This window comes from Nerophis lumbriciformis, linkage group LG01 (genome assembly GCF_033978685.3).
Source record: "Nerophis lumbriciformis linkage group LG01, RoL_Nlum_v2.1, whole genome shotgun sequence".
Taxonomy (NCBI): Eukaryota; Metazoa; Chordata; class Actinopteri; order Syngnathiformes; family Syngnathidae; genus Nerophis; species Nerophis lumbriciformis.
The window spans coordinates 42,451,415-42,478,209 of record NC_084548.2 but is presented as its reverse complement, the minus strand read 5'-3'; the positions used below and the strand labels follow the sequence as shown (position 1 = coordinate 42,478,209).

General features: G+C 42.1%; 1 protein-coding gene across 3 annotated transcripts in view; it reads left to right on the top strand.

Annotated features, from left to right (window-relative positions):
• LOC133620561 (serine/threonine-protein kinase WNK2) overlaps positions 1–26,795 on the top strand; it is a 54,652-nt gene that overhangs the window by 23,996 nt on the left and 3,861 nt on the right. Inside the window, exons 5-28 of one of the 3 annotated variants that reach the window (XM_061982150.2) lie at positions 1,458–1,615; positions 2,622–2,710; positions 3,086–3,305; positions 3,386–3,653; positions 4,023–4,138; positions 4,338–5,069; positions 5,559–6,614; positions 6,808–6,999; positions 7,183–7,599; positions 7,841–8,020; positions 8,400–8,443; positions 8,653–8,812; positions 8,898–9,014; positions 9,184–9,351; positions 9,425–9,476; positions 20,023–20,115; positions 20,563–21,311; positions 21,505–21,562; positions 21,633–21,667; positions 21,829–22,487; positions 22,689–22,924; positions 23,065–23,289; positions 23,773–23,871; positions 26,606–26,650. In XM_061982150.2, coding sequence (XP_061838134.1) covers positions 1,458–1,615; positions 2,622–2,710; positions 3,086–3,305; positions 3,386–3,653; positions 4,023–4,138; positions 4,338–5,069; positions 5,559–6,614; positions 6,808–6,999; positions 7,183–7,599; positions 7,841–8,020; positions 8,400–8,443; positions 8,653–8,812; positions 8,898–9,014; positions 9,184–9,351; positions 9,425–9,476; positions 20,023–20,115; positions 20,563–21,311; positions 21,505–21,562; positions 21,633–21,667; positions 21,829–22,487; positions 22,689–22,924; positions 23,065–23,289; positions 23,773–23,871; positions 26,606–26,650 — 6,168 coding nt within the window. Of the gene's footprint in view, positions 1–1,457; positions 1,616–2,621; positions 2,711–3,085; positions 3,306–3,385; positions 3,654–4,022; positions 4,139–4,337; positions 5,070–5,558; positions 6,615–6,807; positions 7,000–7,182; positions 7,600–7,840; positions 8,021–8,399; positions 8,444–8,652; positions 8,813–8,897; positions 9,015–9,183; positions 9,352–9,424; positions 9,477–20,022; positions 20,116–20,562; positions 21,312–21,504; positions 21,563–21,632; positions 21,707–21,828; positions 22,488–22,688; positions 22,925–23,064; positions 23,290–23,772; positions 23,872–26,605; positions 26,651–26,795 lie in introns of all 3 variants that reach the window. The other 2 variants (XM_061982162.1, XM_061982155.2) reach the window with 2 other exon arrangements.

Sequence of the window (26,795 nt, the reverse complement as noted above, 5' to 3'; positions counted from 1 at the left end):
AGACAGCCTCCCTACTCGCCGCTGAGTAGAAAAATATGATTACAAAACCAAATGTCCAATTGTGGGAATAGTTCAGCTTTAAATCAGATGGGCATTATTAGCTCATCAACACAGAGGAACAAGCAAGAATGCCATGATCACGTGATAGCAATAAACAAAAAGACAATGTCCAACCTAGTTTTTCCAACTGGGGAAAAAAAAAGCACTTCAAGATGCCCAATCTTAATTTAAGTTAACATTTTGCTTACAGAAATGAGTCCATTTTATTTTGTGTGTTCATTTATGTAGGATAAAGTTGTTTACCTTCCAAATACAGTACAATAGTAAACAATTCTACTGTAATGAGAAATAAAAATGTATATCCTTTTAAATGGTAACTTGCATTTTTTATTATATATTATGATTACATTACATTTTTTAATTGATTATTTTATCAATTATTTCTTCGGTTCAAGAGCATGATGGAGACAAAAGCTCCGAGTCTGTCTGCAGAAAGCCACATTTTTTTGAAAGTCAATTATTTCTAATTGTTCTAATGTGTAGCACCAGGAGCTAATATATTGTTTGGCAGTCTAAAAGCAACATGTCTTCCTTCACTCACTATTTTCAGAGTTTTATGCATTTTTATGTATGAAATATAAAAATCGCAGAGAAAAAAATTGCAATTACGTTTTTTCTCAAAATCATTCAAAAACAGCAGTGTGCTCTTCTTGTATAGACAGGGCAATTTATTTGTGAATTTGTGTGTAACTGACTAAATATCTATCCATCCATCCATCCATTTTTGATACTGCTTATCCTCATTAGAGTTGCGGGTTTGCAGAACCCTATTCCAACTGACTTTGGGATTGAGATGGGGTACACCCTAGACTGGTCACCAGCCAATCACAGGGGACATATAGACAAACAATCATTCACACTCACATTTATACCTATTAACAATTTATAGACACTCACACAAAACAAGGATAACAATGAATGTCTATCTATGTTGGCCCTGCAATGAGGTGGCGACATGTCCAGGGTGTACCCCTGCCTTCCGCCTCAGTGCAGCTGGGATAGACACCAGCCCCCCCGCGACCTGGAAATGGACAAGCGTTAGAAGATGGATGGATCGAATGAAGAGAGACAATCCGGCCCCCCGGTCCTTAGTTTTCTAGAAATGTGGCCCCAGAAATCCATTTAGTTGAATATACAGTACCTGCTATAGTGTGTGGCAACCATCTCTGTGATGGTGTTGGTTGTTATAATGTTTCACAGTGTCTTTGATAGTTTATTATTGTGTTCCAACAACTTGTAAAATGAGAGGGATACACATTTCAAGCCAACACCTTAAGCTTCAGTATATAATCAAAATGACTAATAAAATATGTTTTGATGGTAAGCAACTCAAATGAGATTAAGAAGTGTGACAACCCACCCTGTTCTCCCCTACAATACTCCATCTGTCATTTCAGGCACTCCAGAGTTTATGGCTCCAGAGATGTATGAAGAGCACTATGATGAAGCTGTGGATGTCTACGCCTTTGGCATGTGTATGCTAGAAATGGCCACCTCGGAATACCCCTATTCAGAATGTCAGAATGCTGCACAGATTTACCGTAAAGTCACAAGTGTAAGTACAACTTTTATACATGATTTCCCGTTTGTAGAAATAAGAAAAAGTGCATTAACAGTAAAACCTTACTTGCCATACTTTTCTCTGTGACTCAGATTCAGAAGTGTTTATCAAAGTCTTTCTTCGGTAGTAGCCTCTCCAGTAAACACAAGTCATTTGCCACTGTATGTTCTAATTTGCTCCAGTGGAAACATTATGAGGCATAAGTGTTGCACAGTTAATTTTTCCTTCTTCCTGTGTTCGGATAATGAAGGGAACCACTTGTTTCAAGGAAAATGTTATTTTTTGTTTTGATACTTCAAGGCAGACAGTATCATGCACTATCATGGCTATGTGTTTGAGGCTGTCTTTACTGCCTACCTTTCCCATGTATAGCCTCTTAGGCCTCTCCTTTTCAGCACAAAATAATCACCGGGTATTTATTTACTTTTCGCTTTTTTATGCTCACTTACAATTAGCCAAGTAGAATGACAAATAATAAAAATGTTAGATGTCTCCAAGCATAGATACCTAATATAATGGTAAATATTGATCCTCCACATTGAGACTTGCCAAGGTGTAAAATGAAGGAAATCTTTTAATATTCCCTTATAGTCTCGCTGGCATTAGTATGCTTGTCTCTTGATTCTGTATTTCTACTGTATGCATATCAGAATACCGCACTGGGACCACTGTGGGATATTAAAAGGCAACTGATCAAATATAAGTGCGGCGATTGTTACACCACCTGCATACATGAGTGCATATGTTACACTTGGTGGAGTTGCCTGCTTTCTTGTATTCAGTATTTTGTTGGTAAGAAGATGGCACTTTTTGGCTTTGCACCACCATACTAGGTATACCTTTTTGAAATTAGACACAATAGTACAATACTGATCTCCATGATGCATTGTTCTCATACTCTTTAAAAACTGTTTTTCAAGATAGAGCTGGACTTACATTTATTTTCAAACCACTGTCCTTTGATGGTATGTGGCATTCCAATGTTTGATTTGGATTTCAGGGAGTCAAGCCAGCTAGTTACAACAAGGTTGTGGATCCTGAAATCAAGGAGATTATTGGGGAATGCATCTGCCAAAGGAGAGAGGAGAGGTAAGTGCCATCAAGGTGTATTTTTCTCATGCTTTTGTTACCAAAAATCGCATAACCTTGTTTTGTTACACAAGTATAATTTTATTGTATTTATTTACTTATTTATTAATTCTAAATAATCATTTGACAATGTATTCTTGATCATTTTTGCTTCAATTTGAAGATGTGCTTTTGTAATGGCCCTCAACCATTTATGTTGTCGGACTTCTAAACTTAACGTGTCGCTGGCTGGACGCTCAACAATGGTTGCAGGACTTTCATATAAAATAATCAATTTGAAAAAAATACGGATTGACTACGGTAATTTTACAATGAAGAACAAACAAATATCCCTGTATTTGTGCCAAACTTCATTCTTTACTGTACATTCAACAGGTACACAATCAAGGACCTCCTGAACCACGCCTTCTTTGCGGAGGATACAGGGGTGAGGGTGGAACTTGCTGAGGAGGATGATGGGAAAAAGACATCAATAGCCCTAAAATTGTGGGTGGAGGACCATAAGAAATTGAAAGGGAAGTACAAGGAAAGCGGAGCCATTGAGTTTGCGTTTGACCTGGAAAAAGAAGTCCCAGAACTGGTGGCGCAAGAGATGGTATGTGAAGAAGGTGGCATTTTTAATGCATTAAAAGTCAGTTTTTAAATAACCTGGGAGTCATACTCTTTCTATTTTAGGTGGAGTCTGGATTCTTCCATGAAAGTGACGCGAAGACTGTTGGAAAATCTATTAGGGACCGTGTAGCACTGATCAAATGGAGAAGAGAGAGAACCGTATCGGCTGCTAATCAAATGGAGGGAGGGAATGGCTTTCAAAAGGCACCTTCTCAGTGTATTGCTTCTAGAGATGCACATGCAAGACAGCCTCTTTTGGTGGAACCAGAGCTAGACTCTGAACACCACAACAGACAGCATACCCCGCCAGCCAGTGTCACTTCAGTCACATGTAAGCCCCTCTTTTACAGCCTGTCTGGGGGGGTAATGCATTAAAACTGCATTGTTGAGAATTGGATAGGGTAGGATAGACTAATTATCCCACTATGGGGAAATTATGTGGTTGCATAACAGGTTCGAAAAGTCCACAAAAATAGGATAAAAACACATAAAAGCAAAAGGGAAACATTAAAGTACATAAAGGACTTAAAGAGAACAGAGCTGTTGCCAAATTGTGTATGAAAGTGTAGAGTATAAAAGCTACATACACAGATTTCAGGCAAAAGTACGCTCAATGCAGCCACATAGTGAGCTATCTGTTCTTATGAGCTAAAGCCTAATCTTTGACTTTTCATGTTTCCCTCATTGTGTGTCTTTGTAGCAGACAGCACTTTTGACAGTGGCAAGGGTTCCACTGTGTACTCGGATTCCCATAGCAGCCAGCGGAGTGGCCCCTATCAATCCCTGCTGGAGCCGATCGCTATAGCAATGCAACAGGTTTGTATTCAGAGCATACAGACCCATGTTGACCCTGTACATTCAGATTTGTAAACATACACATAAGTATTGACACAGAGGAGAATATGTTCAATTATGTCATAGTTAGAAGTGAATTTATGGTTTTGATTTCATTCATTTTGTTGTGACCTGCTAATTATGAACGTGTGTTTTGCCTTTTGGGTTGCTTCTCAATCAGTGCCAGCGAAGTATACCTTTTCAGACAGATCGGCCTCACTCCTGTGATACAGGTGATGTATGGGGGGAAGTGCTAAGCCCAGAGCTTAGTATTCGATTTGGAACTGCAGCCCGCAGAGGAAGTGCTCCTGTTATTGATACTTACCATGCAAAATGCATTGCTCAACTACATGCTCTAAAACATTCTTGGAGATCAGTCAGTTCCACCCCTGTAGTGATAGAAAACGAATGGGAACATCACTCAAAAGCTGAGGCTACCAGTGGAAATATCACACTACCTGTGACAAGTCGCCGCAGACATTCTGACATTACCAATCTAACCTGTCATCACAGCAACCATCTGGCAAAGCAAAGAGTTCATATGCGGAAGGCCTCGCTCTCTTTGCTTCATCTGGGGTCACAGGGAGGGATACAGCACCATCCATCTACTGATTCAAAATACTGCCTGTCCTCAATGGGAACATTTCCTGGAACAGGTTTAGGAAACCATAAAGGTTCAACTGATTCTTTAGATTTCCTACTGCTGCAGAAGTCCTTGTTTAATATAATCAATCAGAAAGGACCACCATGTCGCACTGCATCCACCCAGCACCCTTCGATTCACTCCTCAGCTTCTCACAGGACACTCAGTGCTGCTGAAGATGGCAACCCGAAGAGTCCCCTGAGTGCCAGTTTGTTTGATGCCTGCGAAGATAAATTCTTGGCACGAGAACAGCAAATTGCTGTATGCGTGGTAGGTTAAAACAGTAGACTAGCTTTTTTCTTCCTGCCTTTAACAAGGGCCCGCATTACTCTGCTTGAAGGGGATCTGGTCTCCTATCCACTTGCTAATTCTTGCTTTCTACCTAAGCTCCCAAAGCTGATCACATTCTTGTTCAGAAGCCTGCTAATTGCAGCAAAATAGTTTGTTGTTGATTATCTAAGGCAGTAACTCCTTGCAGATTAACTTGCCACTGCTTTTCTCAACAATGAACAGTGATAACACATTGCCTTACTAGTCCAGTGCAACAGCTCCATTCCTCCTTTGCTTTTGTGTAAATCACATTTTTATTGAAGAAAATGTGACCAACTGTTTTGTTCTTTTTGTCCTGATTTTAGCTTCTTTACATCCTTCTTTTTATACTCACATTACATGTCTGTAATTGTTTTGAAAAGTGTTTACCATGACAATTTTTAAAATCCTAATACTGTGTATAAATCTCCCTTTTTTTGTGCCTATTAGGCCAGTTCTGTGGGCCACCAGAATAAACCAGCTGAGTTCACATCCCACCAGTACATCCAGCCTGGACAAAGTTTCCCTTCTGCTCCATATGCTTTCCAACTCGGTGCTGCAACACCAAATCAAGCTACTTCATGCTCAGTCAACCTCCGTCACGGAGCCAGTGGTTGTTACACACCTTCAAATGCGCAACAGCAGTCAGCACCAAGTATTTCGGCATCATCTGGGCCCCAACATGTTGCACAGTGTTACCAGACACAATGTCACCATCCACAGCAAGCAACTTTGAACTGTATTGTTTCAACCCAGCAACAGACCTATTCTGTGCCAGGTTATCAAACTTCAGTTCAGCAAACAACTACAGGTGCCACAACTACTCCACCAGCACAGCAGTCAGAACAAAGTTGCCCTCTTACATGTGCACCCTCAACTATGGTAGCAATGGCCCAGTGTCATTTGGCACAAGCTGCTAGTGCTTTGCAGCAGGTTCAAGCTGTGGTTAAACTGCCAAATCAGCAGATTGGCCCGAACTCTGCATCAGCACTTTATGGCCAGCAGATACCCATTCAAGACTATCAACAACCTTCCATGCAAAATACTCAATGCAGTATACAGCTAACCCAACATGATAGGCAGACACATGTTCAGTGTAGCCCTGAGAGAATGCAAAATATACACCAACAAAGGCCACCTCTTCACCATTCTCAAAATCTTCAATCGTCTGGTCACCAAAATGAACACACGCCTTGTCTTCAGCAGCAAAGCCAGAACTCCATACTGATAACCGTACCACAATCAAGCCAGGATACATCCCAGCCTATAGTACAACAGGACCATGCAGGCACTAATCCGCCCTATTCTACTACCAGTTTACCTGATGTGGACTCTCAGAGCTATTCACATTCTGCCCTCAATGCTGTGCAGCGACAGGGTCAGTACCTCACCGCACAACTGTCATCTGATACATCACAGGCCTATGGAGGAGCTCCCCAGATGCTGACTCGTCAGAGCAATCCAGTATCCTCACAGCAAAGCCATGCTGCTCAGATAAATAAAAAGGTGGGTTTGTTTTACCTTTAGGCCACCCAGTTATCAGACTAAGCATGCCATTATAATTCTTAAGAGACAGTTCCATAGAAACTTTGAAGTGAAAATAAGTTAAGGTAAATTTGAGCTTTAACTGTGAACTGTACATTCCACTGAATTTTATCCGACAAGTATTCTCTTTAATTGATTTATTAATGTCCTATAGGATATCCCTGGTGGTCAGAGCATTACATCGATTGAGCAAGATGGATTGAACCATGGACAAAATCTTTCCCACTCAGTGGGCAGTTTAACCACCCAGACAATGTCTGATCAACACACACTAGAAACCGCTGTCCGTCAGTACCTGCAACCACTGCAGATTTCCGGATCACCACCGCCACAACATTCATGCCAGGTACTTCAGTCTGCTGGGCTTCAAATTATTTAGTTAAATTATTTTACCGCATTTCATATTTATTTTAATGGTGCTTTAGTAATATTAATGGACCAGATTATAATCTTGCCTGGAAACTAAGTCAACTTATTTTAGACAATATGATTTTGTCTTCCCTTCCATTTCTTTACTTTCCTCTTTCAGTTTCTTTCACAGTATCCCACTGTCCAGGTGATGGCAGATGTTCCTGACTGTCAGGCCTCCCACCATCACTCACACGCTACCCCTCATTCTTCAGCATCTTCTCTTAACCATGTCTTCCTTTCCCCTGGTTATACTTACCCTGCAACTCCCTCTGTCTCTCCAATTTCTCCTATTCACAATAATAATGTCTTTGTTTCATCCATATCAATGTTGCTCAAGCCTCCTCCTTCACCCGTGCTTGGTAAAATGACAATCCCAACCTCTCCATATGATCAGGGCAATTCTGCTTTGCAGCAAGGTGACGCCTGTTACTCAGAACTTTCATTTGTACCAGTTCCAACCACACATCCCATATACACACACACCGCCTCGTGTCTGAGCACACACCTGTCCACAAACGACAGTCCTCTTACACAGGTAAATATGATGCCTGTGACTAAGTACTACATTTCACCATCTTGCTGTGAACAGAGAAATACTGAATATATAGTGTATGCATGTGTGTGCTCTATATGTTTGACTTATACAGCAAATGTTTTTATAAATGCTTAAAATGAAATCTTATTTTATTATTTGGGAACAGACAATAGTCAAACATCCCACCCTTGTTTAGCCAACCTTTCTCACACAGCCTACTGTCTTCTCCATACCTGTACAGAATGTGTCAGACCAGGGCACACCTGCTACCTGTGGCCATTTGGGAAAGCAGAACCAAAGTCAAGTTCAGAGTCAGGTTTACCCTCCTCATTTCTCTGAGTCTCAGAGAGCATCGTCTGGATCTGCAGTTTCCAACCTGACACAGCAACAGCTCAGTGGTCCGACTGAGGCTAACACAGAGGTGAATATCCAATGTTTTTCCAAGGTCTACACTGACTTGGCTGGAGATCTCTTATGCTTACCAATAAAACAAATATTGGTATTCAGAAGTTTAGATTCATGCATCCCTTATATTGTCCATTTCACACATGTAAGTGGACTCAATATCTGCAAACTCAGTCTGGGCATGTGTCCATAGTTGTCGCAAAATACGGGAGTATGGCTCATTGAACATTATGGACTGCTGTACAATATTATTGGCCAATTTCTAATATCAATGAGATAAAATAGATATCATTTCTGCTGTCAGTCCAAAGCAAAATATATTACACTGATGAATTAAAATGGTCATTTTATTGGAGAGGAGTTTATTTCTGCTTTTTAAAATGTTCTGTTCCTAGGATCAGGCTGCAGAAAAACACACTGGGGGACAAAGCTATGACAGGTACTATCCGACAGTTGACTACTATATTCACTGGTAATAAGCACACAATCATATGATTTTGCTAAACCCATTTTAATGTCTGTACAATTGCACATTTTTTATTACATGTTTTTCTTCTATAATCCACCTAAAGTTAAAGCTGGTTGTTAGTACTTAAGTTATAATTAACACAATAATACTGACTAGCATTATTTTCTCCTAATAAACAGTGTCAACTCTGATGCCACATCAGGCAAGGAGATGAGTGATGGCTATGAGGGGGCCCATGGTGGTAAAGGGGAGGTGAAAGTCCGCAAACACCACCGCAAGTCAACACGCACTCGGTCTCGCCAGGAAAAGATTAGCAGACCTAAGCTTAGCATGTTAAATGTGCGTTGTCAAAGCACCTTCTAAAAGTGAAACGTGTTGCCCTCCATTATAACGTTAACACCAGTGTGTTATTGTCTGATTGCAGGTCTGTAACACAGGGGACAAGATGGTAGAGTGCCAATTGGAAACGCACAATCAGAAAATGGTCACCTTTAAATTTGACTTAGATGGAGATGCGCCTGAAGAGATTGCTACATATATGGTATGAAGGAAAAACACTAACAAGTTAGTGGTAGATATCATCATACATCAACATACTGTAATCATTTGTTTTATATTAAAGGTTTTTTTTGGTATGTGTAATTATCTTTTTTTTTTGGGGGGGGGGGGGGTTTGCATTGTTATAGTAAAATGCCTTACCTTTCCCTCAGGTGGAGAACGATTTTATCCTGCCCTTAGAGAAAGAAGTGTTCATTGAACAGCTGAAGGATATTGTAGATAAGGCTGAGGACTTATTGAGTGAAGGCACAGAAGGTGAGAGGAACTCAGACAAGGCAAGCAGTCCTGCGAGTGGAGGAGCTGGCACCTTGTCTATGGAGGTGAGAGAGGATTATTTTGCCAAACTGGGTAGAGTGAACAACCTGTTTTTAAGTCACCCTCCCTATTTTTTAGGGAATTCGGGCTTGTGCCCCAAGCATTCCACAGCAGGTCTACCAACAAAATGGTAAGGAAATTTAACCTTTGGAACATACTGTATGTATTTTCTTAAAAATAATTTACTGTGGTCTAGGGTTTACATATATTTGTACTAGTGAGTTCTGTACTGTGTGTACACAGTGTAAACAGTAATCCTTTGTTTATATCGTCTAATTGGTTCCTGCCTACCTTAGTAGATACATTTTTGCAAAGTAGAATTTTTATTTTTAAAATCAAATAGTTTAGTAAAGCTTAAAAAAAAAACTCTTTACGACCATCTAAAAAATGGGTTTTAACATTTTGTTAGCCCTCGAGACATGGAAAAACACCCGTATATTCACCAGTAGTTTCAACCAATATAGTAGCCTTGCGTGCGTGCCACTTGCCAGTGGCTGTAGGATCGTCCAAGCATCGTTGCTCTGGTCGTCCTTGGAGCTTTCAGTACGGTCACTACTTGGAAATCCTTTGTCACACACTGTGTAATTCCTTTAAGTTGGAACTGGGCTTCGATGTTCTCAAACCACATGTGTAGGTTGTTCTGACAAAAGTTGGTCAATATGATTGGCGCGAAAATTACATCAACATTAGCTTTGTCTTTAGCATTAAGTGGCGCAAGTCACTCGTCGTTGTTCCCACTGTTGTCGTTTGACATTGTTACTGTCAAAGGCTCACTGGTGTGGTGTTATTGATGAGACAGAATTCAAAGATCAATCAACAGTTTTTCTCTCCACTTAACATGAAAAACAGACAAGTAAACAATGGCTCCATTGGCATGGAACAGAAGTTCTCCTAAACCTGTAAACAGAAGTCCCTCTTGGTGACTATCTATTGTGATCACCACTACATAATAGTAGAAAACCAGACAAATACTATACTTTAAGACTGCATCTGGCACTTAAATTGTCCAATGTCTCTGTATGTCCCTATGTTGACATTCTAATGTATTGTATTTTCGATTTATAGCCCTGATTTGTTAATGTTTGTTTTATTGTCTGTTTTTTAATGTGATTATCTTTAATGCCTTATGAAGCAATAATGTAACACAATGCCCAAAACAAATTTCCATAACGGGACAATAAAATTTACCATGACCCTGACCCTGATATTAAACTTCGGCCAAAAATCCGTCAAATTTGCTTTACAAAATTGGGAAAACTATCGTGATGTGTAGCCGCTACATTCGAAGCGCAACATGGAGAGGGACGACTGTTCTACTCTATACTGTATAGTATTGGAACTAATACACTAAAGGGAAGGGAAACAGCATAAGTGGCCACTGTAGACAAATGGCAACTATTATATATGAAGGTTGGGAGCATTTTGAGCCAAGCTTTGACAGCATTACGAACTCATAGACGTTGAAGCTGAATCTGACAAAGCGTTGGAACTAATACAGTAAAATGTGTCTATAGTGACCACTCAAGGGCAACTGCAAAAGTGGCCACTATAGACAAGTGGCAACTGTATGCAGGTCGGGAGCCATTTTGAGCCAGGCTTTGACCGCATGACAAACTCACACATTGAAGCTCAATACGACAAGAAGCGTTGGATTAGTAAACACGAGGGATGAGATGTTAGTAACGGCAAAGATTTACTGCTTGCTGATTCACTGAAAGCATGACAACAAATGACGGGGAGTACTTATTGGCACCAAATAATATGACACGTAAATGGCCCATATGCGAACGTCCGTAGTGGATTATGTAAACTGCAAGCGAGCGTCATCGTTAATTGCTGTTACTTATTAAATTATTAAACTTAAATATTATGGAAAAAAGAAATTAATAACAAGAAAAAAGTTAATAGTCACAGCAGGTTTATTCTAACAAGAGTAAACAAATTACTAACTGAGTCCCTATCAACAACATGAATGCATCACTAACAAATGTTTATATTAGTGACCGATACACTAAGTAAAAAAAAAAAACTATTCCAGGATGCAAAATGAGTGGCCACAGGAAGGTTTATAACTCTGGGGGCGGAGTGTATTTGGCCACTGTAGATAGGTGTCCTCTAACACTGGTTTGACTGTATTTCCAACTTAAATTTTTAATGGTTAAGTGGGGAATTAAGTTCTTCAACTTGTGCTGCATTTTAGGCTATATTCACACTGCAGGTCAATTCCATTTTTTAATTGTAAATGTTGTTTGCACTTGGTCAAGGTGTTGACCCCAAAATGCAGAGACGGAAGGCAAGATGGAATCAAAAAAGGAGAGGCTTTAATTAAGTCCAAAAAGGTTAACAAAAGGTGATGGGGCAGAAACGCACACCATATAACATAGCCAATAAGCAGGAACTTTAGAGGTCGGCAAGGGGAAGGGCCCGGGCACACAGTGCAAAGGAAAAGTCCACAATAGATATATTCCCCACCTCAGGGACGACAGAAAAAAAACACGGAGGTTAGGTGTGTATGTAAGGGCGAAAAAACGTACCCGGACTTATAAAGGTCAAGCAACAGCATGCGGAACAGAAAACAATAACAAGCAAGGCACACCAAGCTTAAATAGTCCAAGAACTGATTAGCTGCAGGTGTGCCTCAAAGTCCGCCCCTCGCCGAGGAAGAGTGAACTGAAAAAAAGAAGCACAACAGGGAGAATGCAGGCACAAAATATGAGGGAAGGCAGGAGAACAATAAAACACAACAATACCCCCCTCTTTAATGGATGCCGCCTGGCGGCTTACCTGGCCTCTCCGGAAAACGATCATAAAACGCAGCTAATAGTGTTGAGTCTAAAATAAGTGAACGAGTAACCTGGGATCGGTCCTCGGAGCCGTAACCTTCCCAGTCGACCAGATACTGGAAACCCCTGCCCCTTCTCCTCACGTCAAGAATAGCCTTGACTGTAAATGGGGGATGACCATCAATAAGCCTGGGAGGTGGAGGAGGCACTTCCGGAGGACTCAAGAGGCTGGAGGTAACGGGCTTGAGCAGAGTGACATGGAAAGAGGGACGTATCCTGAGAGAGTCCGGAAGACGTAGTCGAACAGCAGAGGAATTGATTACTCGCTCAGTGGTATAAGGACTTATAAACCGTGGCTGCAGTTTCTTGGAGTCCACCTGAAGAGGTACGTTGCGAGATGACAGACACCTTCTGACCGGGCTTGTATTCTGGTGCTGTGTTGTAGTGGTGGTTAGCGAGACACTGGTTGCGCTCTGAAGTGCGCAAATGTGCAGTCCGGGTATTATGCCAGTCTTGACGTACACGGCGCAGGTGGGCAGCCACAGACGGGAAGGCAACCTGGGATGCCAGGGAAGGAAAAGCAGGAGGCTGGTACCCGTAGGCGGAGTGAAAAGGAGACATGACGGTTGCAGAGCTGACTAGACTATTATGGGCGTACTGTATCCAAGGCAGGCTTGATGCCCAGGAGGCCAGCTGACGGTGGCAAACGCAGCACATAACGGCCTCCAGATCTTGATGGGCGCGCTCAGTCTGACCATTTGTCTGCAGGTGGTATCCCGAAGAAAGGCTGGGCGATACTCCCAAAGACTTACAGAAGGCCTTCCAAACAACAGACGGAAATTGTGGCCCTCAATCCGAAACCACATGAACAGGGATTCCATGCAGCCGGAAAACGTAGCGTACCAGTAACTCAGCAGTCTCGAGTGCAGAAGGCAACTTGGGAAGAGCGATGACATGGACCATTTTACAAAAACGGTCCACCAAAGTCAATCTAACTGTGTTGCCATTGGATGGTGGAAGTCCTGTGACAAAGTCCAACGCCACATGGGACCATGGGCGGGAGGGCATGGGAAGTGGGCACAGAAGACCAGATGGTGCCCGATGAGAAGCCTTATTACGAGCACAAGTGGCACAGGCAGACACAAACCCCTTTACACATCAGCCCTGAAGGTAAGCCACCAGAAGCGCTGGGACAGGAGAAAAAAGATATACGGGTTATTCCTGGATGGCAGGCGACCTTTGAGCTATGGGCCCAGTTTAGGACTTCCGGACGAAGCTCTGGGACCATGAACAAACACCCCGGAGGACAGTTTTTGGGAGAGGGAAAGTTCTTTAGCGCCTCCGTCACATGACTTTCAATGTCCCACTGTAACGCTCCCAGCACTCGTGACTGAGGGATAATGGCCTCTGCCTTGACCTCTTCCGAGGGGCAGGAGTATATTCTGGACATCCGGGGCGGAAGGTCATGGTGAAGTTGAATCTGGCGAAGAATAGTGCCCACCTTGCCTGTCTCAAGTTGAGCCGTGGAGCGGTGCGAATGTAGGCCAGATTCTTGTAGTCCGTGAACACAACAAAAGGGATTTCCGAGCCCTCCAGCCAGTGCCTCCATTCTTGAAGAGCCAACACAACGGCGAGTAGTTCTCTATTGCCAATGTCGAAATTGCTTTCAGCTGGAGTCAGGCGACGGGAGAAAAAGGCGCAGGGGTGCAGTCTCTGGTTGGAGGAGGAGCGCTGGGAGAGGACTGACCCCACGCCGGAGTCAGATGCGTCGACCTCAACAAAAAATTGAAAAGTGTTAGGATGAACAAGAACCAGTGCAGAAGTGAACAACAATTTGAGTCTATCAAAAGAAGACTGAGCCTCCGAGGTCCACAAAAAGGGAAGCTTGGTGGATGTAAGACTCGTCAAGGGTTCAGCTACCCGAATAAAATTGCGGATAAAACGATGATAAAAGTTCGCAAAACCTAAAAACCTTTGGAGGTGCTTTCTAGAGGTGGGAGTGGGCCATTCAACCACCACCTGGATCTTAGCCGGATCCACTCGGAGTTGACGGCTCTCCACAATAAATCCCAAAAAAGGAACGGACTGAATAAAAAAACAAATTTCTCCGCCTTTACAAAAAGACGATTTTCGAGAAGACGTTGGAGAACTAAACGAACATGTTCGACGTGTAATTTGGGAGTGGGTGAGAAAACAAGGATATCATTCAAATAAACCACCACAGAGCGATCGAGCATGTCCCGCAGGACATCATTGAGAGGCCTTGAAACACGGCGGGAGCATTGGTGAGACCAAAAGGCATAACAAGCCCTAATGTCCAATCTTTGATCCTTATCCCAGGCAAGTATACTCGAGAGTTGAACTCTAGACAACATCTGACCTGTAGCTGGCAGTCGAGGAGCAGGGTCGGTTGCTGGAGATCTGGATCAAGGAGAATGTGTAGCTTGAGTGCGACGGCGAGCCGGGCGAAGAGGACAGCGTGCGATGAGATGTTAAGCTTTGCCGCAATATAAACACAGCTGCAAACGAAAGCGTGGGGGAGAGACGATTCCCTCCAAGGTGTATAGGTTCCTCCTCCAATGATATTGATAAGGCATCGACATTGGGTATCGGTCCGATATTGGTCAATTTGACGAGCACCAGGACTCCCACTATATGCCGAGGCGCAGCGTCCCTGCCGTCGGAGTCTCTCTCAGTGAGACGATTTTCAATTTCCACTGCCAAGGCGACGAGTTCGTCAAGGCTGTCGGGGGTCCTAAGCGGAATTATCTGCTTCCGGACACGATCAGTAAGGCCGAGGGAAAAGACATCCACCATTGCGGAAGTGGGCCATCTGCTCTGAGCAGCGGGTCTTCTAAACTCAATGGCGAAGTCTGTGATGCTCCGCTGTCCCTGTTGCAGCCGAAGCAATGACCATGCCGCATCCCGTCCTGGCATTTCTCGCTGAAAAATGTTCTCCATGGCCTTGGCGAATGTGCTGTACGAGGTACACACGGGAGATCGACGTCCCTACTGTGCTGTAGCCCAGGCCGCCTGGCCGGTCATCAGAGACGTGACAAAAGTCACACGAGCTCTTTCAGTATAAAAAGAAGTGGGTAACAGTTCAAAATAAATCTCACACTGGGTGAGAAAGGGTCGCACGTCACCTGACTTGCCGGAGAATCGCTCGGGCTTGGAGAGTGGCGGACATGTGGCAGGGGGGTGTCGCCAGGTGACGGAATGTCTGCGGGTAGAGGAAGATTCAGCTGGACCGTTGGATCGGCCATGAGGGAAACATCTGCAGCGTGGTGAGTACATTACCCAGCTGTGTCTCCAGAGCATTAAGGCGAGCGTCTTGGCATTCTGCCAAGGCCTTGATGCAAGGCCCCAAGAAAGCCAAACTGTTCCTCTTGTTGGCCGAGTCGTTTTGCCTGCTGGTGTAGAGCCATCTTGACCGGGTCGGTCTCCGCAGGGTCCATGATCTGGCTGGTTATTATGGTAGGACTTGGTCAAGGTGTTCACCCCAGAATGCAGAGATGGGAGGCAAGATGGAATCAAAAAAGGAGAGTCTTTAATTAAGTCCAAAAAGGTTAACAAAAGGTGATAGGGCAGAAACGCACACCATATAACATAGCCAATAAGCGGGAACCTCAGAGGTCGGCAAGGGGAAGGTACAGGTGTGCTTCAAGGGTCCGCCCTTCACCAAGGAAGAGTGAACTGGGAAAAAAAAAAGAATATGCAGGCACAAAATAAAAGGGAAGGCAGGAGAACAATAAAATGCAACAAATGTGAGCAATATAATTCCATGTTTTTATCTGACTCAGGCCTCTTTCGTATGTGGTCATAAATCTGATGTGTATTTAATGTATTTGCAGTCTGAATGCTCAGGTTTTGTTTACCCGAACTATGCGTTAACAAAAGGCGACAAAGTCACATTTACGGATGGAAACCGATGAGATTTTTACGATTTGATTTTTGATTTTGCTTGGCAATTTGGTTCTTTATCGATTCTCTTATTGAACAAACATGAGTGTACAGACCTCAAGATGGTTTCCAGTAAAAAATAAGTTTTGAAAATAACTAATTTAATGATAAATATTGTACTGTAGAAATAAACAAGTTTTGAAAATAACTAATTTAATGATAAATATTGTACTGTAGAAATAAACAAAATACAACATAGATTATTCTATAGCAGTTACAAAACAATGTCCAGTCACATGTTGAACATTTTTCAAATGTTCAACATTCAGACTCTATCTAGTGGTACGCCAAAGAAATGCCTAATTCAGTCAGGGGGTCCAAATGCTTAATCAATCAATCAATCAGAGTTTACTTATATAGCCCTTAATCACAAATGTCTCAAAGGGCTGCACAAGCCACAACCACATCCTCGACTCAGATCCCACATCAGAGAGAAAAACCTCTACCCAATGGGAGCAACGAGAAACCTTGGAAGGGACCACAGATGTGAACCAGGCGGTACACTTTTAAGGGGCCTTTTTTAGCTTTAGCAGTGCTATACTATCAATGGCGTTGCGCAGGGCATCGTTAATGTTGTTAGTGAGGTTATCGATAGAGCCCACACAAGTTGGGAATGGTGCCATCACCGAAGGCAGTAGTCCAGCAAGTCGTAGTTGTGACAGCATCAATGTTGCGGCTGCTAAAGCATTGGTTAAAAGTAGCTCGTTGAGAGCCCACACAAGTTGGGAATGGTGCCATCACCGAAGGCAGTAGGCCAGCAAGTCGTAGTTGTGACAGCATCAATGTTGCGGCTGCTAAAGCATTGGTTAATAGTAGCTCGTTGAAAATGAGTCAGAACTTCAAATTTTATAAGGTAATGATCGGACATTACTTTAGTGTACAGGAGTACCATAACTTTGGAGGTGATGACATCCCGGAAAAGAACGAGGTCTATCGTATTACCGTTGCGATGCTTGGGTTCATTTATTATTTGTGTAAGACCACAGCTATCACTTACAGTCCGGAGCACCACGCACGGAGGGTCTGACGGGGTGTTCATATGGATATTAAAATCCCACATTATAATTATATTATCTGCGTCGTCACTAGATCAGCGACAAACTCTGAAAATTCACTGATAAAGTCCGAATAAGGCCAAGGGGGGCGATAGATAACGGCCAGATAGAGAGGTAGCGGTGTGACCAGACCTCATAGTAAGCACCTCAAATCATTTATATTTATTACTTAGGTTAGGGCTAAGGTTAAGGTTTTCATTGGATTTTAATGCCACACATTTTAAGGGGACGGGCAATATATACACTCCTATAGTTAGGAGGAGATGCCTCATTAAGCGGGAAAAATGTACAAACCCCGTTTCCATATGAGTTGGGAAATTGTGTTAGATGTAAATATAAACGGAATACAATGATTTGCAAATCCTTTTCAACCCGTATTCAATTGGAATGCACTTCAAAGACAAGATATTTGATGTTCAAACTCATAAACTTTTTTTTTTTTTTTTTTTGCAAATAATAATTAACTTAGAATTTCACGGCTGCAACACGTGCCAAAGTAGTTGGGAAAGGACAGGTTCACCACTGTGTTACATCACCTTTTCTTTTAACAACACTCAATAAACGATTAGAACTGAGGAAACTAATTGTTGAAGCTTTGAAAGTGGAATTCTTTCCCATTCTTGTTTTATGTAGAGCTTCAGTCATTCAACAGTTCGGGGTCTCCGCTGTCGTATTTTACGCTTCGTAATGCGCCACACATTTTCGATTGGAGACAGGTCTGGACTGCAGGCGGGCCAGGAAAGTACCCGCACTCTTTTTTTACGAAGCCACGCTGTTGTAACACGTGCTGAATGTGGCTTGGCATTGTCTTGCTGAAATAAAGCAGGGGTGTCCATGAAAAATGCGGCGCTTATATGGCAGCATATGTTGTTCCAAAACCTGTATGTACCTTTCAGCATTAATGGTGCCTTCACAGATGTGTAAGTTACCCATGTCTTGGGCACTAATGCACCCCCATACCATCACAGATGCTGGCTTTTGAACTTTGCGTCGATAACAGTCTGGATGGTTCGCTTCCCCTTTGGTCCAGATGACACGATGTCGAATATTTCCAAAAACAATTTGAAATGTGGACTCGTCAGACCACAGAACAATTTTCCACTTTGCATCTGCCCATCTTAGATGATCTCGGGCCCAGAAAAGCCGGCGGCGTTTCTGGATGTTGTTGATAAATGGCTTTCGCTTTGCATAGTAGAGCTTTAACTTGCACTTACAGATGTAGCGACGAACTGTATTTAGTGACAGTGGTTTTCTGAAGTGTTCCTGAGCCCATGTGGTGATATCCTTTAGAGATTGATGTCGGTTTTTGATACAGTGCCGTCTGAGGGATCGAAGGTCATGGTCATTCAATGATGGTTTCCGGCCATGCCGCTTACGTGGAGTGATTTCTCCAGATTCTCTGAACCTTTTGATGATGATATGGACCGTAGATGTTGAAATCCCTAAATTTCTTGCAATTGCACTTTGAGAAACGTTGTTCTTAAACTGTTTGACTATTTGCTCACGCAGTTGTGGACAAAGGGGTGTACCTCGCCCCATCCTTTCTTGTGAAAGACTGAGCATTTTTTGGGAAGCTGTTTTTATACCCAATCATGGCACCCACCTGTTCCCAATTTGCCTGTTCACCTGTGGGATGTTCCAAATAAGTGTTTGATGAGCATTCCTCAACTTTATCAGTATTTATTGCCACCTTTCCCAACTTCTTTGTCAAGTGTTGCTGGCATCAAATTCTAAAGTTAATGATTATTCAGTTTGAACATCAAATATGTTGTCTTTGTAGCAACATATTTTTCTTTGGGTTGAAAATGATTTGCAAATCATTGTATTCCGTTTATATTTACATCTAACACAATTTCCCAACTCATATGGAAACGGGGTTTGTATCTGGTTTTAGCCAAGTTTCGCTGAGACCAATGACGCTAAAATTGTTGTCTCTAATGACCTCACTACCTAATAACGTTTTGGGAGACAATGATCTGATGTTTAAAAAGCCCATATTATAGGTAGTGGGCTGTTTTTAGGAATATTTGTTAATGGTATCCGTAGTACTGATATTAATAACGTTATGCTTATTTTGTGTAGTGCACCTTAAATAATTTTGTTCACATCCAGGAATTGATCTTGAGATTATTTGCTCAGTGCTGGGACAGATTTAACACGTCTTAATTTGCCACCTCAGTAGAATGCATGTTCACCTCAGTCACAGTGACTACAGAAAAAAACATTATGTGAGTTATGTATTATTCTACAAGAAATGCTGTGTGTGCAGGAATTTTCCAGCCAGGCGCTCGTTAGTTCTAGCTCAACAGACTCCTCATCCGGACCAACAGACACTGTAATTGCCTGTGTCCGAGCTTGCTCTAGTGTAGTTAGTCAAACCTGACTCAAATAGTAGTCTATATTTCTGGAAAGAGTGATGGCGCCTTCCCGGTTAGGTTGAATGCCGTTCCTCCTCAGCAAGTCCGGTTTGCTCCAGAAAGAGGGCCAATTATCAATAAACCTTAGTCCCTGTTCTCTACAAAAACTAGCGAGACACTTTTTAAGCGAAACTAATCTTCTATACCTCCCACATTGCCTTTCGCAGGCAGGGGGCCAGAGACAAGTACTCGATGCCGAGACATTTTTCTAGCGGGACTACAAGTCTGAGCTGTGTTACATGAATTGGAGCCTCGCTTACTTACGTATACACACTGCAGCAAGTGCCGCCTAATGTGTTGTGAGCATGCTGGTCGCTTAACGGACCCCTTCACATCATTTTTTTTTTGTAATGTGAACGTGAACGACTACATAAAAAGATTAGATTTTACAAGAACATCCAAATTGTGGATCAAACCCTGGAGTGTGATCTTTAATTCTTCCATTCTGTCCTTGGCAGTCCTTCACACTGGCAAGCGCTGGTTTATCATCTGCCCAGTGGCTGAAATGCCTGTCCAAGGGAAGACTCCTTCTCACAACTCAACTGACATGGGTATGCTAAACACAGTGGCCTGACACCTACTGAACACTGAGTAATAATCATTGTATCTTAGGTGCACATACACAATTGTTATAAAAAAAAAAATGTTCACAATGAATAATGTGTTTGGATTATTTAATTGGACTATTTTATAGCATCTATTGAGTAAAATTAATCATTTATGCTCTATTGTTCCTGTTAGTAGACATATACAAAAATGTTGTGTTTCTTATTGGGAGGTCAGTTACATAATAGATAGCCTCTGCAGTGGTGCATGGCAGCAAAGAAGGCAAGATATACTCAAGCTGACAGAGCTTTATGGGTGAAGACAAGAAATTATGTAATACTGATGAACAACAAGAACTCAGTTCCTATTCCCACCTCTTTACTATGGCCTTAACTGCTTCTAGTCCCATTATTTTCAGCTCTTGATTAACTCTTGTTTTTTATATTTTACAGAATCGGAAAAGTCTGCTATGATATATGTGAAACCCATCAGAAACACACCTGCATGTTCTATTGCTCATACATCTTTATCTTCACAAGAACCTTTGCCCATGTCAGTGCAACTTCAAGACCAAAACACTGACACAGCCCATGTCCAGCCACCGGAGTCCACTGTCAATAAAACCAAACCCAATGCTGTGGCTATTAGCCAGAATAACACCCTTCCTATTGAAAAAACTTGTATCTCTGCTGTGTCTATAGTAACTGACATCCCATGCTGTGCTTTCGTGCCACCAGTTTCTCTGGATGTCAATACTATTAATAAGGTCACTGGTTTGGCTACACAAACTACTCATGCCAACCAAACCAGTCCAACTGGGGACCCACCCTTGCAGCTGACCACTCATCAGTCTGTGGTCCTCCAGCAACCGTATCCCACACCTATACCGCCGGCATCAGTCACCTCCCAACCTCAAAGTCCAGCGCATCAGACTTCTGTATCATTAGACCATCTACAGCCAGCAAGTGGGGGGCCTGCAGAGTCGGACAGTGATGGTCCACGTCGGGTGGAGTTTGTTTGCACCATTAAGACATTGGATGAGAAGCTGAGGAATCTATTGTACCAGGAACATGCAACCTCTCAGCCCTCCAGTGCTGTGTCTGACCCTCATACCTCCAGCACAGAAGCGGTCCATTCAACGTCTATTTCAGATGGCCATAGCAGTGAGGGCCCACTTGCCAAAAAACAGGGGGAGCCATTGGTAAACACTGAAGTTGTGTGTGTGTGTGTGTGCGTGTGCGTGTGCGTGTGTGTGTGTGTTCACGTACACATGAGCATTTATTTGTGTGGTTGTGTTTGAGTACGACAGCATCACAGACTTGTGGCACTATTGATTAGACTTTTGCAAGGGGACTTTTTTGGGCTTACACACACATCTCTGTTGTTTATCTTAGCCTCAGATTCCTGAAAGCCCAGAATGTGTGGGTGCACTAAGTGACTCTGTTTTGGCAGGTAAGTAATAAACATTTTGTGTAATATCTTGTTTTTTATGACAAGTAATTGTTTCTGTCTGCTCTTTTAGCTACTAATACAAGTCTGAACAGAAGAGATGTGACTGTAAGTTGTGCATCATGTAACTCCAAATGCTCTCTTCAAGTAAGAATTGACTTACCAGTATATTTGCTCATTTAGATTGCAGTGTGAGGTCTGTGACTATTGCTGCATTATGTTTAGTTGAACCTCTCTTTAGTTGAAGAATGAAAATGTCTTTCTTTCAGGTAGGACTCACATCACCAAATGCAATTTGTCATGTGGAAAAAAGCAAGCCTAGCAGCAGCACCTGCTGCTCCCCGATGCACTCTAGTGGTTCCCTAAAGTCCCACAGCAATGGCCCACAAACAAATACCAAAGACGATGTAGCTGGCGGAAGATTATCTTTGAAAGCTGCAACCAATGAAAGTACTGGTGCCTCCAGACCCAAAATTAATAACCGCTTCTCTGCCCCACCAAACCTCTATCAAGCTACCCCTGTCTCCAGCACTGATGTCACACCCCAGCATATACCACGGGCCATGACCATAGGCACGCCAACCAATCACCACTACCACCACCACTTGTCACACCTCCACTCTGATTCTGCAGATGAGGACAGCGTCAGCAGCAAAGCTCCTCCTCTCGCCAATGCTAAATCCTCAGCTCATGCTCTACCCGAGCACAGTGGAAGCGACCTCATGAAGAGGGCAGTAGCCTTTCTTAAGCGATCTGGTCGGAGCAAAAGCGAGCTGAGTACTCAATCACCCAGACGACAGCCACAGGAAATGAATGGTCACGCTCCTTCACTTTCTACAGGACATACGCAGTCCTACATCAGCAGTGACAATGACTCTGAGTTTGAGGATGCAGATGTGTGGAAAGAACTACAGGAGCTGAGAAAAAAGTAAAGTAACTGACACCCAGAGCAACACCGATGTAGTCAATGTTATTGTACAAACGAGCACATCAAGATAGAACAACTATGTATCTGGGTGTTAAAAATGCAAGCACATGTCTGATTGCATAACAATATACTGTAAATGGACTTATTTTTGCTGTATAGTAATTATGGTTAATTCATTTCAAACTGCTTTCTACATTTTAGACACATGAAGGAATTCTCAGATCTGCAAGCATTTCAGAGGAATGAAATTGACCGTCTATACAAAGAGCTGGGAAAATCTCCGCCACCCAATGTTGGCCTGCTTTATTGTGCTCCTCCAAGTGGACGAAGACGCAAAGCCAGTAAACACAAACTAAAGGCTGGAAAATTGCTCAATCCAATGGTGCAGCAGCTCAAAAGCAATTTTACTAACACCAACACTACAGTGGAGAGTAAAGGTGTGTGGGTTTAGCAGTGATGGCGTGACAGCATGGGAGTGCACTGCATAGGCATCACATTCAGCGACGTCTGAATAATGTTACCCAGTTTTTTTTTTATGTTGCAAATGTTTTTCACCAGTTTCTTATTTTGCACCTAGGTGAAAGTACTGGCAGTTCGTCTGGATCTGGATCTCCTGCTAAAAGTTTGATTCTTTCTGATGGTTCTGCCCACTCCTGTGGCAGCTCCAGTTCTGTCAATCAGCACAGCACAGTCCCGCAGCAGGTCCACACCCAACAACCCTGTTCTTTGAAAGGCTCTTTCTCCTCAGACAACATCTACACTGGGCAGCACAATGACGGGATGACAAACTTAGCAAACCAAGGTAAACATTACAAGAGCCTACATACATACAGTTTATAAGATATACATTAATATATTGACATAAATGCAACATTGGAAAAACACTGAGCAATGTTATAGAGTTGTAGCGTTGTCTCTACCAGGACCACACAGTATGAGGACCAACCCTGATTGACCAAAGTGATAACCTAACAATTGATGTTTTAACTGCAATCACAGATTACACTTTCTACACACTGATGTATTTTGATAAGTCAGGTCACTTCAAAATCTTTTATAAATTATTTTGAACTTAAATATGTGTGTTCCTGGAAAAAGTAGGCTCTATGAGTAGCTTGTATAGATGTCTCATCAGTTCCATTAATCACTATTGTTTACTCCTTGTCGGCATCATTTGCAAGTGCTTTTAATAGTGTGGGTTTCTCATCTTTTATCTTTGTGCCCTTTTTTTCAAAGTATCTCTCTTGTTTCTTCTCTTTTTTTCCTCTTATATTCATTTTTACAGGCTGGACGGTTTACCACCAAACGTCAGAGAGAGTCACCTATAAATCTAGTAGCAAACCGCGCACTAGATTCCTCAGTGGACCTGTGTCTCTGTCCATCTGTTTGTATTTGTTCCTTTCTATTTTCTCACTCTCTCATTTCCATAATCTTTTTTTAATGTAACTTGCTGTCAGCCACATGTCTTTTAAAATGGTTCACTTACCGTTGTTGCTGTTGGCAGACATTTATCAGCCAACCCCAAACTTTATATTTATGATGTCCTCTCCATCAGAAAATTTGTGTAATGCAACAAAATCAAATTATTTGAATCGATCAAATTAGCTATAAATCCCAGGATATACGTAGCTTGTGCTGCTAGAAAATGTTTCCTTTTCATTTTCAAGTGGTTATATGACATGTCTGGAAGAACAATCTCTTTATTATAGTCATTGCACAAGTACAACAAAATGTCATTTTCTGCACAATCCCGTTCAAGAGCAGACATACATAGTACAGGGAGACAGAAGCGGAACGCTGATGGGTCGCTACTTGCGGCTACCCCATGAAAAGGTGGATGCTGAGGGCGGGGGGCAAGTAGGATGAGTTAAAAAAAATCGATCTCAGACAGGGGAAAGGGGCAAACTGGGGCCAAATAGAAAACTTTGATAGCCGATAAGCATATCACCGTTATTTTGATAGAATACTACCTTACAAATTACAAATGATGGAAATAAACACATGTTTGGAATTTATGACCGTGGAGGACAGAAAGCACAACAATGTTTTAAAAGCTGTATTAAAAAATTGCTGTAAAGGAGAATCGCTATTTTAAGAGAGGTTTCAACATTGCACTATTTTTTAGTCAGACTAGTTTCAATACATTTTACAGGCTAAAATCTACTATAAACCTTGTCTGAAAAGAAGAAACTGCAAATGTAGTTTAAATATGTCACAGCATATAATGGCAATCCCTTTGTACGACACAAATATTATTAAATGGGATAGGTTGATTGGCAACACTAAATTGGCCCAAGTGTGTGAATGTGAGTATGAATGTTGTCTGTCTATCTGTGTTGACCCCGTGATGAGGTGGCGACTTATCTAGGGTGTACCCCGCCTTCCGCCCGAATGCAGCTGAGATAGGCTCCAGCACCCCCCGCGACCCAAAAGGGACAAGCGGTAGAAAATGGATGGATGGATAGTTTCAATACATTTTACAGGCTAACATCTACTATAAACCTTGTCTGAAAAGAAGAAACTGCAAATACAGTTTAAATACAGTATGTCACAGCATATAATGGCAATCCCTTTGTACGACACAAATATTATTAAATGGGATAGGTTGATTGGCAACACGAAATTGGCTCAAGTGTGTGAATGTGAGTATGAATGTTGTCTGTCTATCTGTGTTGACCCTGTGATGAGGTGGCGACTTGTCCAGGGTGTACCTCGCTTTCCGCCCGATTGTAGCTGAGATAGGCTCCAGCACCCCCCGTGACCCCGGAAGGGATAAGCGGTAGAAATTGGATGGATGGATTACATTAGAACAATGTTAGAATGTCAAGTCACTATGATTATCCAGCTTGTTACTACACGATGTTTGGTTTGACAAAAATAATAATTTACTTGCTTTAAATGAGATGCACATTTTTTATTTGCTTGAGTTTAGATTCTATCACTGCAGTTAGGAAAAATAGAATAGTTTTAGTGTACATTTTCAATACATTAATACATGTTTAGAGAATCCAGTTATAAATGATAGCTTAAAGAATGAAAAGGAAACATTTCAAGGATGTGCACATTTTTGCGTGGCCACAAAATCCCAGGCTGGTAGTAACTTTGACATCATTGTTACCTATTGCCTTTTCCAATCAGTCATTTTTCACAGAACCACAGTCACATCCATAACCATACTTTTTATGGGTATAGCATCCACCCACACACCTAAGGATGCGTCATGCAGTGCTTCTGGCTTTTAAAAAAAAGAAGCAAACCCACAAACAGTGCAGCTAGATCTCTCCAAACATGGGGCTTTAGCTCTTTCTTTAACAGGCAAGATAGTGTATTTGTAAGTGAAACATTGCCAAAACATTTATTCCCATTTTTATTTGTTGAGGACTTCCTCTCATATTGTATAACATTCCCCAGTTCAGTCGTCACGTGAACGCTAACACAAAGCTCAGCCATCCTCTTTGCTAAGGTAGACGAGAGAGACTCTATGTCCCTCATGTTTGGATGGAGATGACGTGCATGATTCAGGCACCAGGCAGGGCACTGTGGGAGACTTGCGCCGCTAAGTGAAGGGCTGTATCATTAGTATTGCTGTATTATCTCCTTACTTTTTCTCATAATTTCTGCATGTTTTTGACCTTAGGTTAAAAGTACAGTAGTTATCCGTGTGCTCTTTCGATTTTTAAATGATGGTTAAACGGACATTGTCACAATGACAAATGGGATTGTTTTGAAATTCAGGCTTACCAAAGCTCCAATCATCCTTTCTGAGCGAACATTAATATTCTTCTGAATGCAAAATGTCCAACACTTCCTTCTGACAGAGAAAAATACAGGTGATAGTGAACACATGTTATTTTAAATGTCAGCTTTGATTTGTAATAATTTTGCGCCAATATAAATATAATGCAATAAATCGTTTTAAATAATTTAAATAAAAAAAACTGCCATTTCCTTCAATTTCCTTACAGATTTTAAACACCTTGCCTTTTGCTCTTTCTCTCTCTGTCCCACTGATCGTTTTGATAGCTGAATGTGCTGTTGAAGCAGCTTGTCCAAGTTCATGCCCTGTGCCCTCTTTGGCCTAACTCTTTTTTGTCTTTTGCTGTTTTAACTCTTTATAGGGTCCACTCTGAAACGACTATGTCTAGGCAAAGAGCACAGTAGTAGTAACTATCTCATTTACTTTCTTATAGTCTTTCCGTCTCGTGTGTTATTTTGTGCACTTGAGTTTCTCTTTTATTTCTCAGCACTTGGAAATATAGTAGTTGGTGTTTTTTGTTTTGCATGACAGTGTTGTTCTAATTTTGTCAT